The 16,476-nt window shown below is 46.2% G+C and overlaps 1 protein-coding gene across 3 annotated transcripts in view; it reads right to left on the bottom strand.

The window, feature by feature from the left end:
• Positions 1 to 16,476, bottom strand: part of derl2 (derlin 2) — a 78,470-nt gene that overhangs the window by 24,877 nt on the left and 37,117 nt on the right. For all 3 annotated transcript variants that reach the window (XM_061292618.1, XM_061292614.1, XM_061292615.1), the window contains exon 2: positions 15,141 to 15,206. In XM_061292618.1, coding sequence (XP_061148602.1) covers positions 15,141 to 15,206 — 66 coding nt within the window. The remainder of the gene's footprint in view (positions 1 to 15,140; positions 15,207 to 16,476) is intronic.

The following is a 16,476-nucleotide window of genomic DNA, read 5'->3' on the forward strand; positions in this document are numbered from 1 at the left end:
GTCTCTCCCGGATGACCGAGCTTCTCACCTTATCTCTAAGGGAGAGCCCGGACACCCTGCAGAGGAAACTCATTTTGGCCGCTTGTATCAGGGATCTCGTTCTTTCGGTCACGACCCATAGATCGTGACCATAGGTGAGGGTAGGAGCGTAAATCGACCGGTAAATTGAGAGCTTTGGCTTTTGGCTCAGCTCTCTCTTCACCACGACGGACCGGTACAGAGTCCGCATTACTGCAGACGCTGCACCGATCCGCCTGTCGATCTCACGCTCCATCCTGCCCTCACTCGTGAACAAGACCCCAAGATACTTGCTCCTCCACTTGGGGCAGGATCTCATCCCCAATCCGGAGAGGGCATTCCACACTTTTCCGACCGAGGACCATGGACTCTAATTTGGAGGTGCTGACCCTCATCCCGACTGTTTCACACTCGGCTGCGAACTGCTCCAGTGAGAGCTGGAGATCACGGCTTGAAGAAGTCAACAGCACCACGACGTCTGCAAAAAGCAGAGACGCTATGCTGAGGTCCCCAAACCGGACACCCTCAATGCCTCGACTGCGCCTAGAAATTCTGTCCATAATAATTATGAGCAGAATCGGTGACAAAGGGCAGCCTTGGCGGAGTCCAACCCTCACTGGGAACGATTCTGACTTACTGCCGGAAACGCGGACCAAACTTTGGAATCGGTGATACAGGGACCGAACCCCCCTTATCAGTTGGCTCGGCACCCCGTACTCCCGAAGCACCCTCCACAGAACCTCCCGAGGAACACGGTCGAACGCCTTCTCCAAGTCCACAAAACACATGTGGACTGGTTGAACGAACTCCCATGCCGCCTCGAGGATCCTGCCGAGAGTGTAGAGCTGGTCCACTGTTCCACGGCCAGGACGAAAGTCACACTGAATCCAAGGTTCAACCTCCCGACGGACCCTCCCCTCCAGCACCTCTGAATAGACCTTACCAGGGAGGCTGAGGAGTGTGATTCCCCTGTAAATGGAACACACCTTCCGGTTCCCCTTCTTAAAGAGGGGAACCACCACCCCAGTCTGCCAATCCAGAGGCACTGTCCCCGATGTCCACGCAATGTTGTAGAGGCGTGTCAGCCATGACAGCCCCACAACATCCAGAGCCTTTAAGAACTCCGGGCGGATCTCATCCACCCCTGGGGCCTTCCACAATGGAAGGCGTGTAAGTGGAATTGAGAAGGTCTTCGAAGTATTCTCCCCACTGACTTATGACATCCCGAGTTGAGGTCAGCAGCATGCCATCTCCACTGTAAACAGTGTTGACGGTGCACTGCTTCCCCCTCCTGAGACGCCAGATGGTGGACCAGAATTTTCTCAAAGCCTCCAGAAGTCACTCTCCATGGCCTCGCCAAACTCCTCCAATGCCTGGGTTTTTGCGTCAGCAACCGCCGAAGCCGCGTTCTGCTTGACCATCCGGTACCTGTTAGCAGCCTCCAAAGCCCCTCAGGCCAAAACGGCCTGATAAGACTCCTTCTTCAGCTTGACGGCATCCCTTAGACAGACTTTATTGTCATTTTGTAAACACTCAGTGCACACAAAACGAAATTACGTTGCATACGGCTCTCAACAAAGGAATGACATTTCGGCTGGATAAAAAGTGACATTTCTATATAAATATGAAATAAGATAAGATAAATAAGATAAATATATAAAGTGCAGCAATGAAGGAACAAAAACACTTACCACCGGTGTCTATCACCGGGTTCGGGGATTGCCGCCACGACAGGCACCAAGGACCTTACGGCCACAGCTCCGGTCGGCTGCCTCAACAAGGGAGGCGCGGAACATGTTCCACTCGGACTCAATGTCCGCCACCTCCTCCAGGATGTGGGGAAAGCTCTGGTGGGAGTTGAAGATCTTCCTGACAGGGGATTCTGCCAGACGTTCCCAGCAGACCCTCACAGTACGTTTGGGCCTGCTAGGTCGGACCGGCATCTTCCCCCACCATCAGAGCCAACCCACCACCAGGTGGTGATCGGTTGACAGCTCCGCCCCTCTCTTCACCCGAGTGTCCAAAACATGCGGCCACAAATCCGATGACACGACTACAAAGTCGATCATCAAACTGCGGCCTAGGGTGTCCTGGTGCCAAGTGCACACATGGACACCCTTATGCTTGAACATGATGTTCATTATTGACAATCCATGTCGAGCACAGAATTCCAATAGAACACCGCTCGGGTTCAGATCAGGGGGGGCAGTTCCTCTCAATCACGCGCTTCCAGGTCTCACTGTCATTGCCTACGTGAGCATTGAAGTCACCCAGTAGAATGGAGTCCCCAGAAGGAGCGCTCTCCAGCACTTCTTAAATGGGACTCCAAAAAGGGTGGGTACTCTGAGCTGCTGTTTGGTGCATAGACACAAACAACAGTCAGGACCCGTGCCGCCACCCAAAGGCGGAGGGAGGCTACCCTCTTGTTCATTGGGGCGAACCCCAATGTGCAGGCGCCCAGCTGGGGGGCAATAAGTATACCCACACCTGCTCGACGCCTCTCACTGTGGGCAACTACAACGTGAAAGAGAGTCCAGGCCCTCTCGAGACGGCTTGTACCAGAACCCAAACTGTGTGTGGAGGCAAGTCCGACTATGTCTAGTCGGAACTGTTGGAGCCAATTTAGTTTCCTTAGCTTAAATTCTTATTTTTGTTTAAGATTCGCTGGCCTTGGGCCATGGACTTTTATTTGACAAAGCCTTTGGTCACCTGATCAGTCAGCTGATCAGGGAAATAGGCTGCTCCCACTTGGTTGTCAGTCTCAGTTAGACAAAGAAGGAAGATAGTAGTAACATAGTTTTTTACCGCTAAAAAGTTGTTTCAAGCTACTTCTAGTCTGCTCCAAGCTTGTAATTTTTGGAACTTGAAACTTGGAATTTAGAAAACAAACTTTAGTTTACTTCTTGGAACCCTTTATGTTTAAACCTTAGTTGGATTACAAACAATTTGGATTTGTACCTGTGTGCCACCTGTTTGCCTGCCTGCCATTCCCCCTCCTCCCTTTCCTTGCTTGGCCTACCGCCTTTGCCTGCCTGCCATTGCCTCTCTCCCGCGGCCTGCATGCCTCCATTTTGGAGATTCTACCTCCACCTTCAAAAGGGTATGAGCAACAGCTATACAGTGTTTTAAGATAAGCGTTTGACAAGAACTATACAACATCTAACCCAGGGGTGGGCAAACTTTTTGGCTCGCGGGCCACATTGGGTTCTAAAATTTGACTGGGGGGCCGGGCCAGGAGCATTTGGATGGAGTGTTTGGGCCGGATATACTAAAGCATTACATGTAGTGTATGCAAACCTCATAGCACAGTAAGAACACTACAACCCAATTTATTAACTATCTTTCAAATATTAAAATAGCCCTTATCAGTTAATAAGTTTGTCTCAAGCAATATGCAAGACATAGCGTTTACATACTATTTTGCATGATACTGGGAGGAGAAAATGTAAATAGATTAAAATAGCATACGCACTGTGATTTATCAAGATTGCATCTGTTTTTAATAAGTTTCAATCGAAGGTGCAAAGTTAAATAAATCAACATTTATTATCACTTTCAACATTCAAAACATATTATTACACAACGATATACTCAAGCTCAATAAAATCTACTTGTGTTAAACTCCGCAAAATCAAACTCTGCAAACTCGTTTTTCATAACACAGCAGAAAAACTCACCAATTTCAGTGGGAACAGTGCTGTTGGTCTCCATTTTTTGCCAGTGCATCAAAGTCTGGAGTTAGTTTTGTTGTGGCAATTCTCAGGACAGATCTGAGGTGTTGGTCTGTTAACTTGGATCTGTGATGAGCTTTGTTGATTTTCATGACGCTAAACGTCTGCTCACACACGTAGGTCGAGCCAAACAACACCAGCATCTTCTGTGCAGTCTTTCGAAGGTTTGGAAACATGGTCTCGTTAAGTGAAGCATAAAAGTCATCCAGTTTAAGAGACTTGAACTTCTCCTTTGAGACGGAGTCAGACTGAAGATCGATCAGTTCCAATTGCAGCTCCTGCGGTGCTGATTCGGGGTCTTGTGACAGGGGACAGGACACCAGTTGAAGTGACTTGTCAATTTTTTCAAAATCACAGAACCGACGGCAAAATTCTCTGTGCAGGTCGTCCAGTGATTTGCAGTATTTCTTCGCATTGCGGGCGGCCTCTTTCTGCACGGCTAGTGTGGGGAAATGTGCGAAAGATTTGTTTGACATTTGCCTGGAGAATAACCCCAGCTTGGATTTGAAGGCTCTCACATTTGTGTACATGTCGTGCACAAACTGATCTTTCCCCTGTAGCTTCACGTTCAGCTCATTCATGTGTGAAAATATGTCCACAGCAAATGCAAAGTCACAAAGCCAGTTTGTGTCGCTCAGCTCGGGGAATTCGTCGGGTTTTCCCATTAACAACAAAAATGAGTGAATCTCCTCTTTGAGCTCCCAGATTCGTTGAAACACTTTCCCCAAACTTAACCAGCGGACGCGAGAGTGGTAAAGTAGGTCCTGGTGATCCGCATCAGTTTCTTCCAGGAACGTAATGAACTGACGATGATTAAGTCCCCTTGCTCGTATAAAGTTAACAAGTTTTACAACTGGATCCACGACGTGATTAAGCTGCAATACAGACTTACACAGAGACTCCTGATGAATGATGCAGTGAAGAAAAATAACATCCTGGTCAGGGTTTTCTTCTTTCACTTTATCCTGGATTCTTTTCAGCAGCCCGACGTTTTTTCCAGTTAAATTTGGCGATCCATCCGTAGTGACATTAGCAAGTTTACTCCAAGGTAGCTTCATTCTCTCGATGACAGCTGACACCTGTTCATATAAGTCCTCTCCTCGCGTTTTCCCTTTCAGTGATTCCATGCTCAAAAGCTCCTCCGTTATCTCAAAACTGTCGTTAATCCCTCGTATAAAAATTAGGAGCTGAGCAGTGTCTTTTATGTCGTTACTATCATCCAGTGCTAGTGAATATAACTTAAAGGACTCTGCCTTTTTGTTTAACTCGCTCACTATATCTGCGTCAATCAGTTCCACGCGGCGAGTCACTGTCCTGCGTGCTAAACTGATTTTTTCAAACTTGGCTTTGCTTTCCGGACACAAGAGACCTGCTGTCTCTACCATGCACTCTTTCAAAAACTCGCCTTCGGAGAAAGGCTTGCTAGCCTTTGCTAATTTGAATGCCAGCAAATAACTAGCCTTGGTACTTGACTCTTGAATTGTAGTTTTCCTGTGAAAAAAGTTCTGTTGACTATGTAAATTAGCTGCCAACCTTTGAGCAGTAGCCGCCCGTTCTTGTGTTGACTGCTTGCTAGCATAGTTTGTATGCTTCGTGGCAAAGTGACGGCTGATATTGTACTCTTTGAAAACCGCAACAGCTTCTCGGCATATCAGACATACAGCCGTTGATCGGACTTCGGTGAAGAAGTATTTTGTTGTCCACTCCTTATTAAAAACTCGGCATTCACTGTCCACTTTCCTTCTCTTTGGTCCACTCATTTTCACAGAAGGGCTCAAATGGTGACATGAAACGAAGTGAAAATTAAAGTGAAATAAAGAGAAACACGCGACACTCCAACAACGGTCAATGTGTTTTAAGTGCGCCATCTTTTGGGGAACGTGGGTATTGCAGGGAAAGGGGAAAATTAAGGAGGTTTTTACTATAATTTGGACAAGTTCGGCGGGCCGGATTAAAAAGCCCAACGGGCCGTATGTGGCCCGCGGGCCGTAGTTTGCCCACCCCTGATCTAACCTTTGAGATTTAAATTGAACTGACACTGACACTCACATTAAGTAAAAAACTATCATGAAGTGCTTAAAACATGGAAACTCAACTTGAAATAGGATTTGTTTGACAGTGGAATGTGGATTTATTTGAATTGTGTGTAGCCACACACTTGAATATACTGGATTTTGGAACACATCCTTGCATTGAAATGGAATTTCCGGTGTTATCATCACTATTTTCGAAGTTGTTTGAAGATGTCTCGGTCTGAGTCACCTGAAGTTGAAGTTGCTGATTCTCACACAGATGATGTTAATGGTCAAATCATGGCTGAACAGCTGTTGAGGCAGCACATTGCAACCCGAAAGGGAAAACTGAGTTTTTGCACAAGAAAACAAAATGAGTTAAAGCAGTTTATGGATAATGCCAGCCTTGCTGATATGGACAAAGGCATTAAAGATCTTATTAATGCACTGGATGAATTTGACAAAGCTCATGTGTTGGTGCAAGACATGTTGGCTGGTTATGAAAGGCAAGACGATCATGTCCAATGGTATGAACCAAAAAAGAAGTCTTATTTTCTTGAAAGTGCACAGACATTCAAAGGCAGTCTGTCTCAGACATTACCTGTTATCACCCCTATGGACAGTGCTTCTAATACATCCAGAAAGTCAGAGAGTTCTTCTAAATCAGGGGCCTCATCACTGGCATCAGCTCGTGTAAAGGTTGAAGCAGAAAAGGCAGCTCTTCTGGAACGTGCTGCTGGGCTTAAGAAAAATCACGCTCTTGAGCTGCAAAGGATGCAACTGCAAGGTGAAATAGAACAGAGCGCCATTGAAATTGACATTGCTGCGTCAAACGCTAAAGTGAAAGTTTTGGAGAATTATGAAAAACAAATAGAAATAAAAGGAGGCTCTGTTTGTCCATCAGAACCCATGGATAGCATGACTTCTTACCTGGAGGCACATGGAAAAAATGTAAAATAAACTTATATAGAACCGGAGATTTCAATTGAATATGCAAATATACATACTGTCCCCAAGACAGCACATGCTTTCAGCACAAAGACAAACCTAATTCCCCTACCAATTACCTTCTAAGCAACCTCAGACTACAGCTGCCACCTCCATAACAGCCGGTGTAGCAGCCCCTTCCATTCCTACAGCTGCTGCTTCCACTCCCAATATAGTAGCAGCTACCTCTGCTCCCACTGTGGTCGTAGCCACCCCTGCCCTCATGACTGCAGCAGCTAATCTAACCTCACACTCTGCACAGCCAATTACAAATAGCGGTTTAAGTGACATTGCAAACCTCTTTATGCAGCAACAGCGGTTATCGTTGCTTCCCACTAAGGATATATCTGTTTTTGATGGGGAACCTTTGAACTTTAGGCCTTTTATCCAAGCATTTGTGCATGGAATTGAAAATAAGGCCATAAGTAATCAAGACCGCCTGTATTACCTGGAGCAAAACACTTCTGGCCAATCAAAAGAACTGGTGAGAAGCTGTTTGCATATGAGTGCTGGTAATGGGTATGCAGAGGCTAAACGATTGCTGAAGTACCATTATGGTGACAAGATAAAGCTCACTAATGCGTACACGGAGAAAGCCATGAACTGGAGCACCATTAAGGCAGAAGACGGAAAGGCATTGTACAGTTATGCACTCTTCCTTCGAGCATGCCGCAACCTGTCTCGAAGTCTGTAAGATATGGAGGAGCTTAGTCTACCCTCTAACCTGAGGCTTCTTTCTCAAAGCTTCCTATTAAGTTGAGGGAAAGATGGCAGTCAAGAGCATTTGACATCATGGAGCAGAGACAAACCAAGGCTACATTTTTTGACCTGGCTATCTTTATTGAAAGACATGCCAGGATCATGCAAGATCCTCTTTTTGGTGACATCCAACAGCCACTTTCCACAAAGAAGTTCTTGCAACCTAAACCCACATCAGATCCCAAGCTTCCATTTAAAAGCAAAGGTAGTTTTGTAACTGCTGTGGCAAATACTTCCGCCTCTGCCAAAAATGATGTCCCCAAGCAACAATCTGCTAATAACAAGTCTCCTGTTACAAGCAGTTGTGCAATTTGTAATGAAACACACTCATTGACTTCATGTAAAGAGTTGCTCTCTAAGACACATGAAGAACGTGTTGAAATACTGAAGAGAAAAGGTGTCTGTTTTGGCTGTTTGGTAAAGGGCCAGTTGAGCAAAGATTGTAAACGGCGCCTTGTTCTGTGTGTTCTAAAAGGCATCCAGTCATACTGCATATTCAAAGGAAAGCTGATGGAATCACAGACCACAAGGGGAACCCCAGTGGATCTGAAATGGCAATAAATAGTGGATTGGTCTCACTGGAAAATGGAAGCATTGGATCTAGTGACGATCACTGCACATTAGCCATTGTACCCGTTCAAGTGAAGCTGAGTAAGTCCAACCATGTTGTCCAGACGTATGCATTGCTTGATCCAGGCAGCTCTGCCACATTTTGCACTGAGAGTCACCGACGACGACTAAATGCAAGAGGAAGAAATCACAGGATCCTTTTGCGAACTATGGGCCAAGAAAAACCCACCGATAGCATCGTCGTCAGCGGCTTAGAAGTAAGCAGTCTGGAAGGGAAATTTTTCTATGGATTGCCCAATGTTTACATACAGAAAGAAATTCCAGTCAGCAAAGACCACATACCAAAGCAGAAGGATTTGAAGAAATGGCCACACTTGAAGGATGTATTTCTGCCTACCATTGATGCTGACATCAATCTCTTGATTGGAACAAATGTGCCCAAACACATGAAGCCATGGAGGGTGATTAATAGCAACGGCAATGGGCCTTTTGCAACCAAAGCCCTGCTGGGCTGGGTTGTCAGTGGTCTCCTCCATGATGAGCACACAAGTCCGAGTAAGCAAGGCAAGCCATATGTTTACACCAATCGGGTTTCTGTGGAAATTGTACGTGCCCTTCTGGTGCAGCAACTCAACTTAGACATTCCAGAGAGTGCATATGAAAAGGAAGAAAGAGGATCTGAGATTTCTAAACATAATGAACACCTCAAAGTACAAGATGGACACTATCAATTGCCGTTGCCATCTAAAGGACATCCCAGAATACCCAACAACCGTATGATGGCAGAGCACCGGGCTGAGCCTTTGAAGCGCAAGTTTGGAAGGAACACTATTTTTAGGGAAGAATACGCATTGTTCATGAACACCATGTTGAAATGTGGACATGCTGAACTCGTACCCAAACAGGAAGAGTCAATACAGAATGGCAAAGGCTGGTACATAGAGTACGTCATCCCAAAAAAGGAAACTTGCGAGTGGTTTTTGATTGGTCCGCATCTTACCAAGGAACATCTCTCAACAATGAACTCTTGAAGGGCCCAAATCTTACAAACTCCTTAATTGGTGTCCTGCTACGTTTCTGTCATGGGAATGTGGCATACTGGCAGATGTAGAGAAGATGTATTATCAGGTGAAGATACCACCAGAGCATGTTGACCTTTTGCGCTTGTTGTGGTGGGAGGATGGAAACACGTCTCAGCCTCTCATGGAATACAGGATGACAGTGCATATCTTCGGAGCAACATCATCAGCCAGTTGTGCCAGTTATGCCTTAAAGAGGACAGCGGAGGATAACAAAGGCAGCTTTTCAGCTGAAGCAGTGAACACAGTCCTCAACAACTTTTATGTTGATGATTTGCTGAAGTCCGTGGATACAGAGACCGATGCCATTCAACTGTGCAAGGAGTTGAAAGCTCTGTGCGCAGCACTAGGTTTCAATCTCACCAAGTGGTCCAGTAACAGCCGAAACATCCTGGTCCACATTACTGAATGCGAAATGGCTAAGGGAGTGAAGGACTTGGACCTAGACCTGGACAACCATGCACCAGGCGAGGCATCCTGTCCACGGTTAGTTCAATCTATGACCCGCTAGGATTTCTTGCCCCAGTGACTTCTCCAGCAAAACATCTGCTGCAGGAACTTTGCGGGCTGAACCTTACCTGGGACGAAGACATACCGAACACTCGTGCACAATCCTGGAAACGTTGGCTGCATAGCCTTAGGACTCTCACAGCCTTCAACATTACCCGCAGTTTCAAACCAAAGAACTTTGGAAAAGTTGAACATGCAGAATTGCACCACTTTTGCGATGCAAGTGAAGTAGGATATGGCGACGTATCTGAGGTTGGTCAGCAGTAAGGAGCAGGTACATGTGAAGTTTGTGATGGGGAAATCAAGAGTGGCACCGTGAAAATTTATGACAACCCCACATCTGGAGCTGACTGCTGCAGTGCTAGCAGTTCGTGTAGAACGGATGCTTGTAGATGAATTAAAAATGGACCTGGAACCATCCGTGTTTTGGACAGACAGTACGACTGTGTTGAAATATATAAAGAATGACAATAGACGATTTCACACGTTCGTTGCGAATCATGTAAATGCATTCAGAAGTAGGTCTGATGTATCACAGTGGAAACATATTCCTGGAAAATTGAACCCAGCAGACTATGCGTCACGCGGATTAAACACTGCAGACTTTCTGAAAAGCAACAACTGGATCAATGGTCCCAAATTCTTGAAAGACTTAACCTAGCACTGGCCCAACGTACCTGTCGACCTTGCTATTCCTCCAGATGACTCAGAGTTGAGAAGAGAAGTTCAAGTACATGCCACGTTAGCTAGTCACCATGATCCAACTAGTGTGTTGCTGAATTACTTCTCCATTTGGAATAAACTCAGAAGAGTTGCCTGCTTTGTGATGTTTTTCACCGATTCACGACCACGGTCCATTGGGCGCCGTTGAACTGGACTGCCGTTACACCTGTCTATGGACCCCGTGGAGGCTATTTTGTGTGTTTTGGGGTGTTCTCTTGTATTGAGGGGTGCTGGTTGGCCACAGTTATTTTTTTTCCTTTGTCTTTTAGCTTTGTTTTGCTTTGATGGCTTTTATCTTGAGCACTTTCTGGCTTTCTTTGTGGCGCCGTTGTGTGGCAGCCTTATGAGAGCCTATTGAGTTGCGCTCATGCCATCTGTGTGTCTTTTGTATACCCACTCTGTGGTATGAATACTGCTGGGGCCTGAATTTCCCCACCCCTGGGGATCAATAAATATTCAATCAATCAATCAATCAATCAAGAGCCGTTGCCTGGTTCCTGAAGCTGAAGAGTTTGCTCACACAATGTGTTCTCAAAAGAAAGGGGGCCTTAAAGGCAGACATGGCTGGCCCTAAGACACTCTCTGTTCAAGACCTGGAAGAGGCAGAAGAAGCCATTGTGAAGGTCTGCCAAAATCAAGGATTTCCACAGGAGATGGCATGCTTGCACAACGGAAGGAATGTCAACTGGAAAAGCTCCATCTTCAGACTGGACCCAGTCCTTGACCATGGCTTATTGAGGGTTGGTGGTCGCCTGAGCAGGATGGCTATGCCAGAGGTACCGAAACATCCAGCTATCTTGCCTAAAAGGCATCACGTTTCAGAGCTTCTGCTTCAACACATTCATCAGCAAGTTGGCCATTGTGGCAGAAATCACATCTTGGCAAGTTTAAGGCAAAAATATTGGATTCCTTGTGCAAATTCTCTTGCATGGGAAATTGTGAACAATTGTGTCAGGCGGAACTTTGCACGTGCAGGTGGACAAAAGATGGCCGATCTGCCAATTGATCATTTGAATCCTGACCTCCCTCCATTCTCACATGTTGGAGTGGATTACTTTGGACCAATAGAGGTGAGAAGAGGGCGTGGCATGGAAAAACATTATGGCGTGCGATTTACTTGCCTGACTACTAGAGCAGTCCATTTGGAAGTAGCACACTCAATGGATACAGACTCTTGCGTGAATGCGTTTAGGCGCTTCATAGCCAGAAGAGGCCAAGTGAAAGAATTAAGGTCGGACAATGGAACTAATTTCATCTCTGCTGAAAAGGAGCTAGGGGAAGCACTGAAACGAAGGAACATGGATCAAATTGAGCGTAGTCTTATCCAGAAACGTGTCAAGTGGACGTTCAATCCTCCAGCCGGTGCACACCATGGAGGCATCTGGGAGCGGATAATAAGAATGGTGAAAAGGATATTATCCTCCATCACAAACCAGCAGTCTTTGGATGATGAAGGTTTAGTAACAAGTCAAGTCAAGTCAAGTCAAGTTTATTTGTATAGCCCTAAATCACAAGCAGTCTCAAAGGGCTTCACATAGACAGAAATTGACAATTATTCTCAAAGCATCCCCTGATCTTAAGCTCCCAAAAGGGCAAGGAAAAACTTAAAAACCCCTAGCAGGGGAAAATGAGAAACCTTGAGAAGGGACCACAGATGGAAGGATCCCCCTTTCAGGATCACTAGGTTGAAATGGATGCAGAGAGGGCACAAATGATACAACATGAAAATCAATTAAGTAAAAAGTGGATGTCCATGTCATAGCAGAGGGCTGCCGAAGGAGCCCTCAATTGTCCTGGCAGTGTCTTCGAGGAGGTTGAGCTGCAGTTCCCCCATCCTGAATTGGCCCACGAGAATCCAGATAGCCGCTGTCAGCATGGGTGCCACCTAACCACCTCCCCGGCCGGGGAGGGGGGAGGGAGGGGGTGGAGAGGGAGAGAAAACAAACTCCAGCCGAATCGGCCACTACAGGTTAGTTAAAGGCCATGTCATAGAAATGTGTCTTTAAACGTGTCTTAAATGTTTCTACTGAGGTAGCAGTTCTAATATCCATTGGTAGGGCATTCCAAAGCTCTGGAGCCCGAATAGAAAATGCTATAGAGCCTGCAGACATTTTCTTGGCCCTCGGTGTCGCTAAAAGGGTAGCGTTTTGCGAACGAAGGTTACGAGACGGAACATAAGGAACAACTAGGTCGACGAGATATGAAGGCGCTAAGCCATGCAGCGATTTATAGGTTAATAGAAGAACCTTGAAGTCACATCTTAAATGGACCGGGAGCCAATGTAAGTTGGCTAGTATTGGGGTAATGTGATCAAATTTTCTTGTCCGAGAGAGCAGCCTTGCTCAGTGATGTGGTTGAATCCATCCTGAACAGCGGTCCTTTGACAACCGTTTCCAGTGACCCTAATCACCTACTGCAGCTAAAGGTCCAGCCCGTGCTTCCACCAGGAACATTCAAACAGGAAGACTTGTATGCCTGAAGGCGGTGGCAGCAAACACAGTATGTTCCACTCATGCAAGAACGATCCAAATGGTCCCGCATCAGGCCCAACTTTGGTGTGGGGGAAATTGTTGTGATAGCTGATCCTACAGCACCGCGAGGCTCATGGGCGACTGGAAGAGTAATCGAAGCCATAGCAGATTCCAAGGGCCTTGTTCGTTCTGTGAGATTGCAAACTAGAACCAACCAGCTCTTACGGCCCATCAGCAAGATCTACCTGTTGGTAAAAGCCAACAACCAACATTGAACAAAGACTGCGCATGTGCTTATTATTTACTATTTATTGTTTGTGCCTTCTTGTTTTTATTTTGTGTCGTCTCCTTGTATGTCTATCGTGTACTATGTCTCGTCACCGTGGGATAGAGGAAACGGAATTTCGGTTTCTTTGTGTGTCTTGACATATGAAGGGATTGACAATAAAGCAGACTTTGACTTGACTTACATTTGCACCACATTCATACACTGATACTTGCACAAATTTGTAGTATAATTGGAAGTAAAACTTAAAATTAGAATTAAGAAATTAACATTGTTTATTTTTTGAAAATTGTGAATTTTTTGTTATAGCCACACGTGGTAGCTATAAGGGGCCGGATATGTTGGAGCCAATTTAGTTTCCTTAGCTTAAATTCTTATTTTTGTTTAAGATTCGCTGGCCTTGGGCCATGGACTTTTATTTGACAAAGCCTTTGGTCACCTGATCAGGGAAATAGGCTGCTCCCACTTGGTAGTCAGTCTCAGTTAGACAAAGAAGGAAGATTGTAGTGACGTAGTTTTTTCCCGCTAAAAGGCCGTTTCAAGCTACTTCTAGTCTGCTCCAAGCTTGTAATTTTTGGAACTTGAAATTTAGAAAACAAACTTTAGTTTACTTCTTAGAACCCTTTATGTTGAAACCTTAGTTGGATTACAAACAATTTGGTGGTACCTGTGTGCCACCTGTTTGCCTGCCTGGCATTCCCCCTCCCCCCTTTCCTTGCTTGGCCTACCACCTTTGCCCGCCTGCCATTGCCTCTCTCCCTTGGCCTGCATGGCTCCATTTTGGACATTCTACCTCCACCTTCAAAAGGGTATGTGCAACAGCTGTATACAGTGTTTTAAGATAAGCGTGTGACAAGAACTATACAACATCTAACCTTTGAAATTCAAATTGAACTGAAACTGACACTCACAGGAACCTTTCTGCCTCGCACACCAGCTCGGGCTCCTTTCCAAACAGAAAGGTGACTTTCCATGTCCCAAGAGGCAGCTTCTGCAGCCGGGGATCAGACCGCCAAGGTCCCTGCCTTTGGCCGCTGCCCAGCTCACAATGCACCCCACAGGTGGTGAGCCAATGGAAAGGGGGACCCACTACCAGCTCAGTGGCCTAGTGGTAGAGTGTCCGCCCTGAGACTGGAAGGTTGTGGGTTCAAACCCCGGCCAGGTCATACCAAAGACTAAAAATGGGACCCATTACCTCCCTGCTTGGCACTCGGCATTAAGGGTTGGAATTGGGGGGTTAGATCACCAAATGGTTCCCAAGTGCGGCACCGCTGCTGGTCACTGCTCCCCTCTCCCCCGGCGGATGGATCAAAATCACATGGGGATGGGTTAAATGCAGAGGACAAATTTCACCACACCCATATGTGTGTGTGATGATCATTGGGACTTTAACTTTAACGTTTCCTTTTCGGCGACCAGACGCTCTCCTTCGAGCCCCACCTCCAGGCCTGTCTCCAGAGGGGGGCCCCGGTGATCCATGTCCGGGCGAGGGAAATCTGAGTCCATATATCTTTTTCATCATCAGAGGCTTTTTGAGCCGTGCTTTGACTGGTCCCTCACCTAGGACCCTTTTACCATGGGTGACCCTACCAAGGGCATGAAGCCCCAGACAACATGGCTCCTAGGATCATTGGGACACGCAAACCCCTCCACTACGGTAAGGTGACGACTCACGGAGGGGTGAAAGATTCAAATGAGCATTTTTATTGTATTTTTTTTTAATGCAAAAAAAATACATTTTAAGATGCTTAGCTGTCAGCCACTATTTCGTTGATTTTTACAGATGTAGTATGTTTTTGCCATGGTATTGTTTTGGTACCGGTATTGAGGTATGCAGTTATAGTATCGAAGTAAGTAAAAATTTTGGCATTGTGACAACACTGACCCAACATTTTATTAGCTGCGGAAAGACAGTAACTAACATTTGAGGCAAGTTCCACATTTTATGTTTCCTGATATTAAACCAAGATTGACACTCAAGTTTGCTTACTCACTTGGTAATTCCTTAGGATCAAATCTGGATTGAAGTATAGTTGAAAAGGTGTGATGATCTCCAGTTGCTGGAAGAAAAAAAAAACATGACATCAATGAACTTCAGACTTGATCTCTCACGCCTTCATCAGTTAAGGATAGGCAATTAAATACAGGTAAACCTTGATTTTACGCGGACTTTGGGGTGCAGATTTTGGGAATCACGTTATCCCGGAAAGCACGTTATTTAGAAAGTCCTGGAAAGGGGGAAAATAATTCAGAACAATGCATACTAGTGTATCGGGAAATTGCCACAGGTGGTACGTGTTGGCGACAAAATCTCCGCCAGCATCACACTGAGCACAGGGGCCCCCCAAGGCTGCGTGCTCAGTCCGCTACTCTTCACCCTCCTGACGCATGACTGCACTGCAACCCACAGCGACAACCGCATAGTGAAGTTTGCTGACGACACGACTCTGGTGGGTCTCATCACCGAGGGAGACGAGACTCAATACAGGCTGGAGGTTGACCTTCTGACCACGTGGTGCAGGGACAACAACCTCCTGCTGAACGTCGACAAGACCAAGGAGATTGTTGTTGACTTCCGGAAGGGTCACACCCAACACCTGCCGCTGACCGTCGACGGTGCTGTGGTGGAGAGAGTGAGAAGCACCAGGTTCCTGGGGGTGCACATCAGTGAGGATCTCTCCTGGTCCACCAACACTCCGGCCGTCATGACTACGTTTTACCGTGGCACCATTGAGAGCGTCCTCTCCAGCTGTATTGCTGTTTGGGGTGGCGGCTGCACTGACTACAACTTGAAGGCCCTGCAGCGCATAGTGAACACGGCTGGTAAGATTATTGGTGCTTCACTCCCCTCCTTGAAAGACATTTACATCTCCCATCTCACCCACAAGGCGACCACGGTTGTGTGTGATGTGAGTCACTCCGCTCACTCTTTGTTTGATCTTCTGCCCTCTGGGAGGAGGTATAGGAGCCTGCGCTCCCGCACCACCAGACTCAACAACAGCTTCATACTCCCGGCTGTTAGGATCCTGAACTCGCTTCCCCTTTCTGCGCAGCGTCCTGTACTTTTGCGCTGTGCTTACTGTCTGCTGTATGCACACTGGCTCCGTTTTGCTCCTCTTATTTATTGTGTTATCTGTTTATTTATTATTTATTCTTCACTCTTATTATTTATTGTTTGTGCCTTCTTGTTTTTATATTGTGTCGTTTACTTGTATGTCTATCGTGTAATATGTCTCGTCATCGTGGGATAGAGAAAACGTAATTTCGGTTTCTTTGTGTGTCTTGACATGTGAAGAGATTGACAATAAAGCTGACTTTGACTTTTGACTT

The sequence above is a fragment of the Syngnathus typhle genome, linkage group LG12 (genome assembly GCF_033458585.1).
Source record: "Syngnathus typhle isolate RoL2023-S1 ecotype Sweden linkage group LG12, RoL_Styp_1.0, whole genome shotgun sequence".
Classification (NCBI taxonomy): Eukaryota; Metazoa; Chordata; class Actinopteri; order Syngnathiformes; family Syngnathidae; genus Syngnathus; species Syngnathus typhle.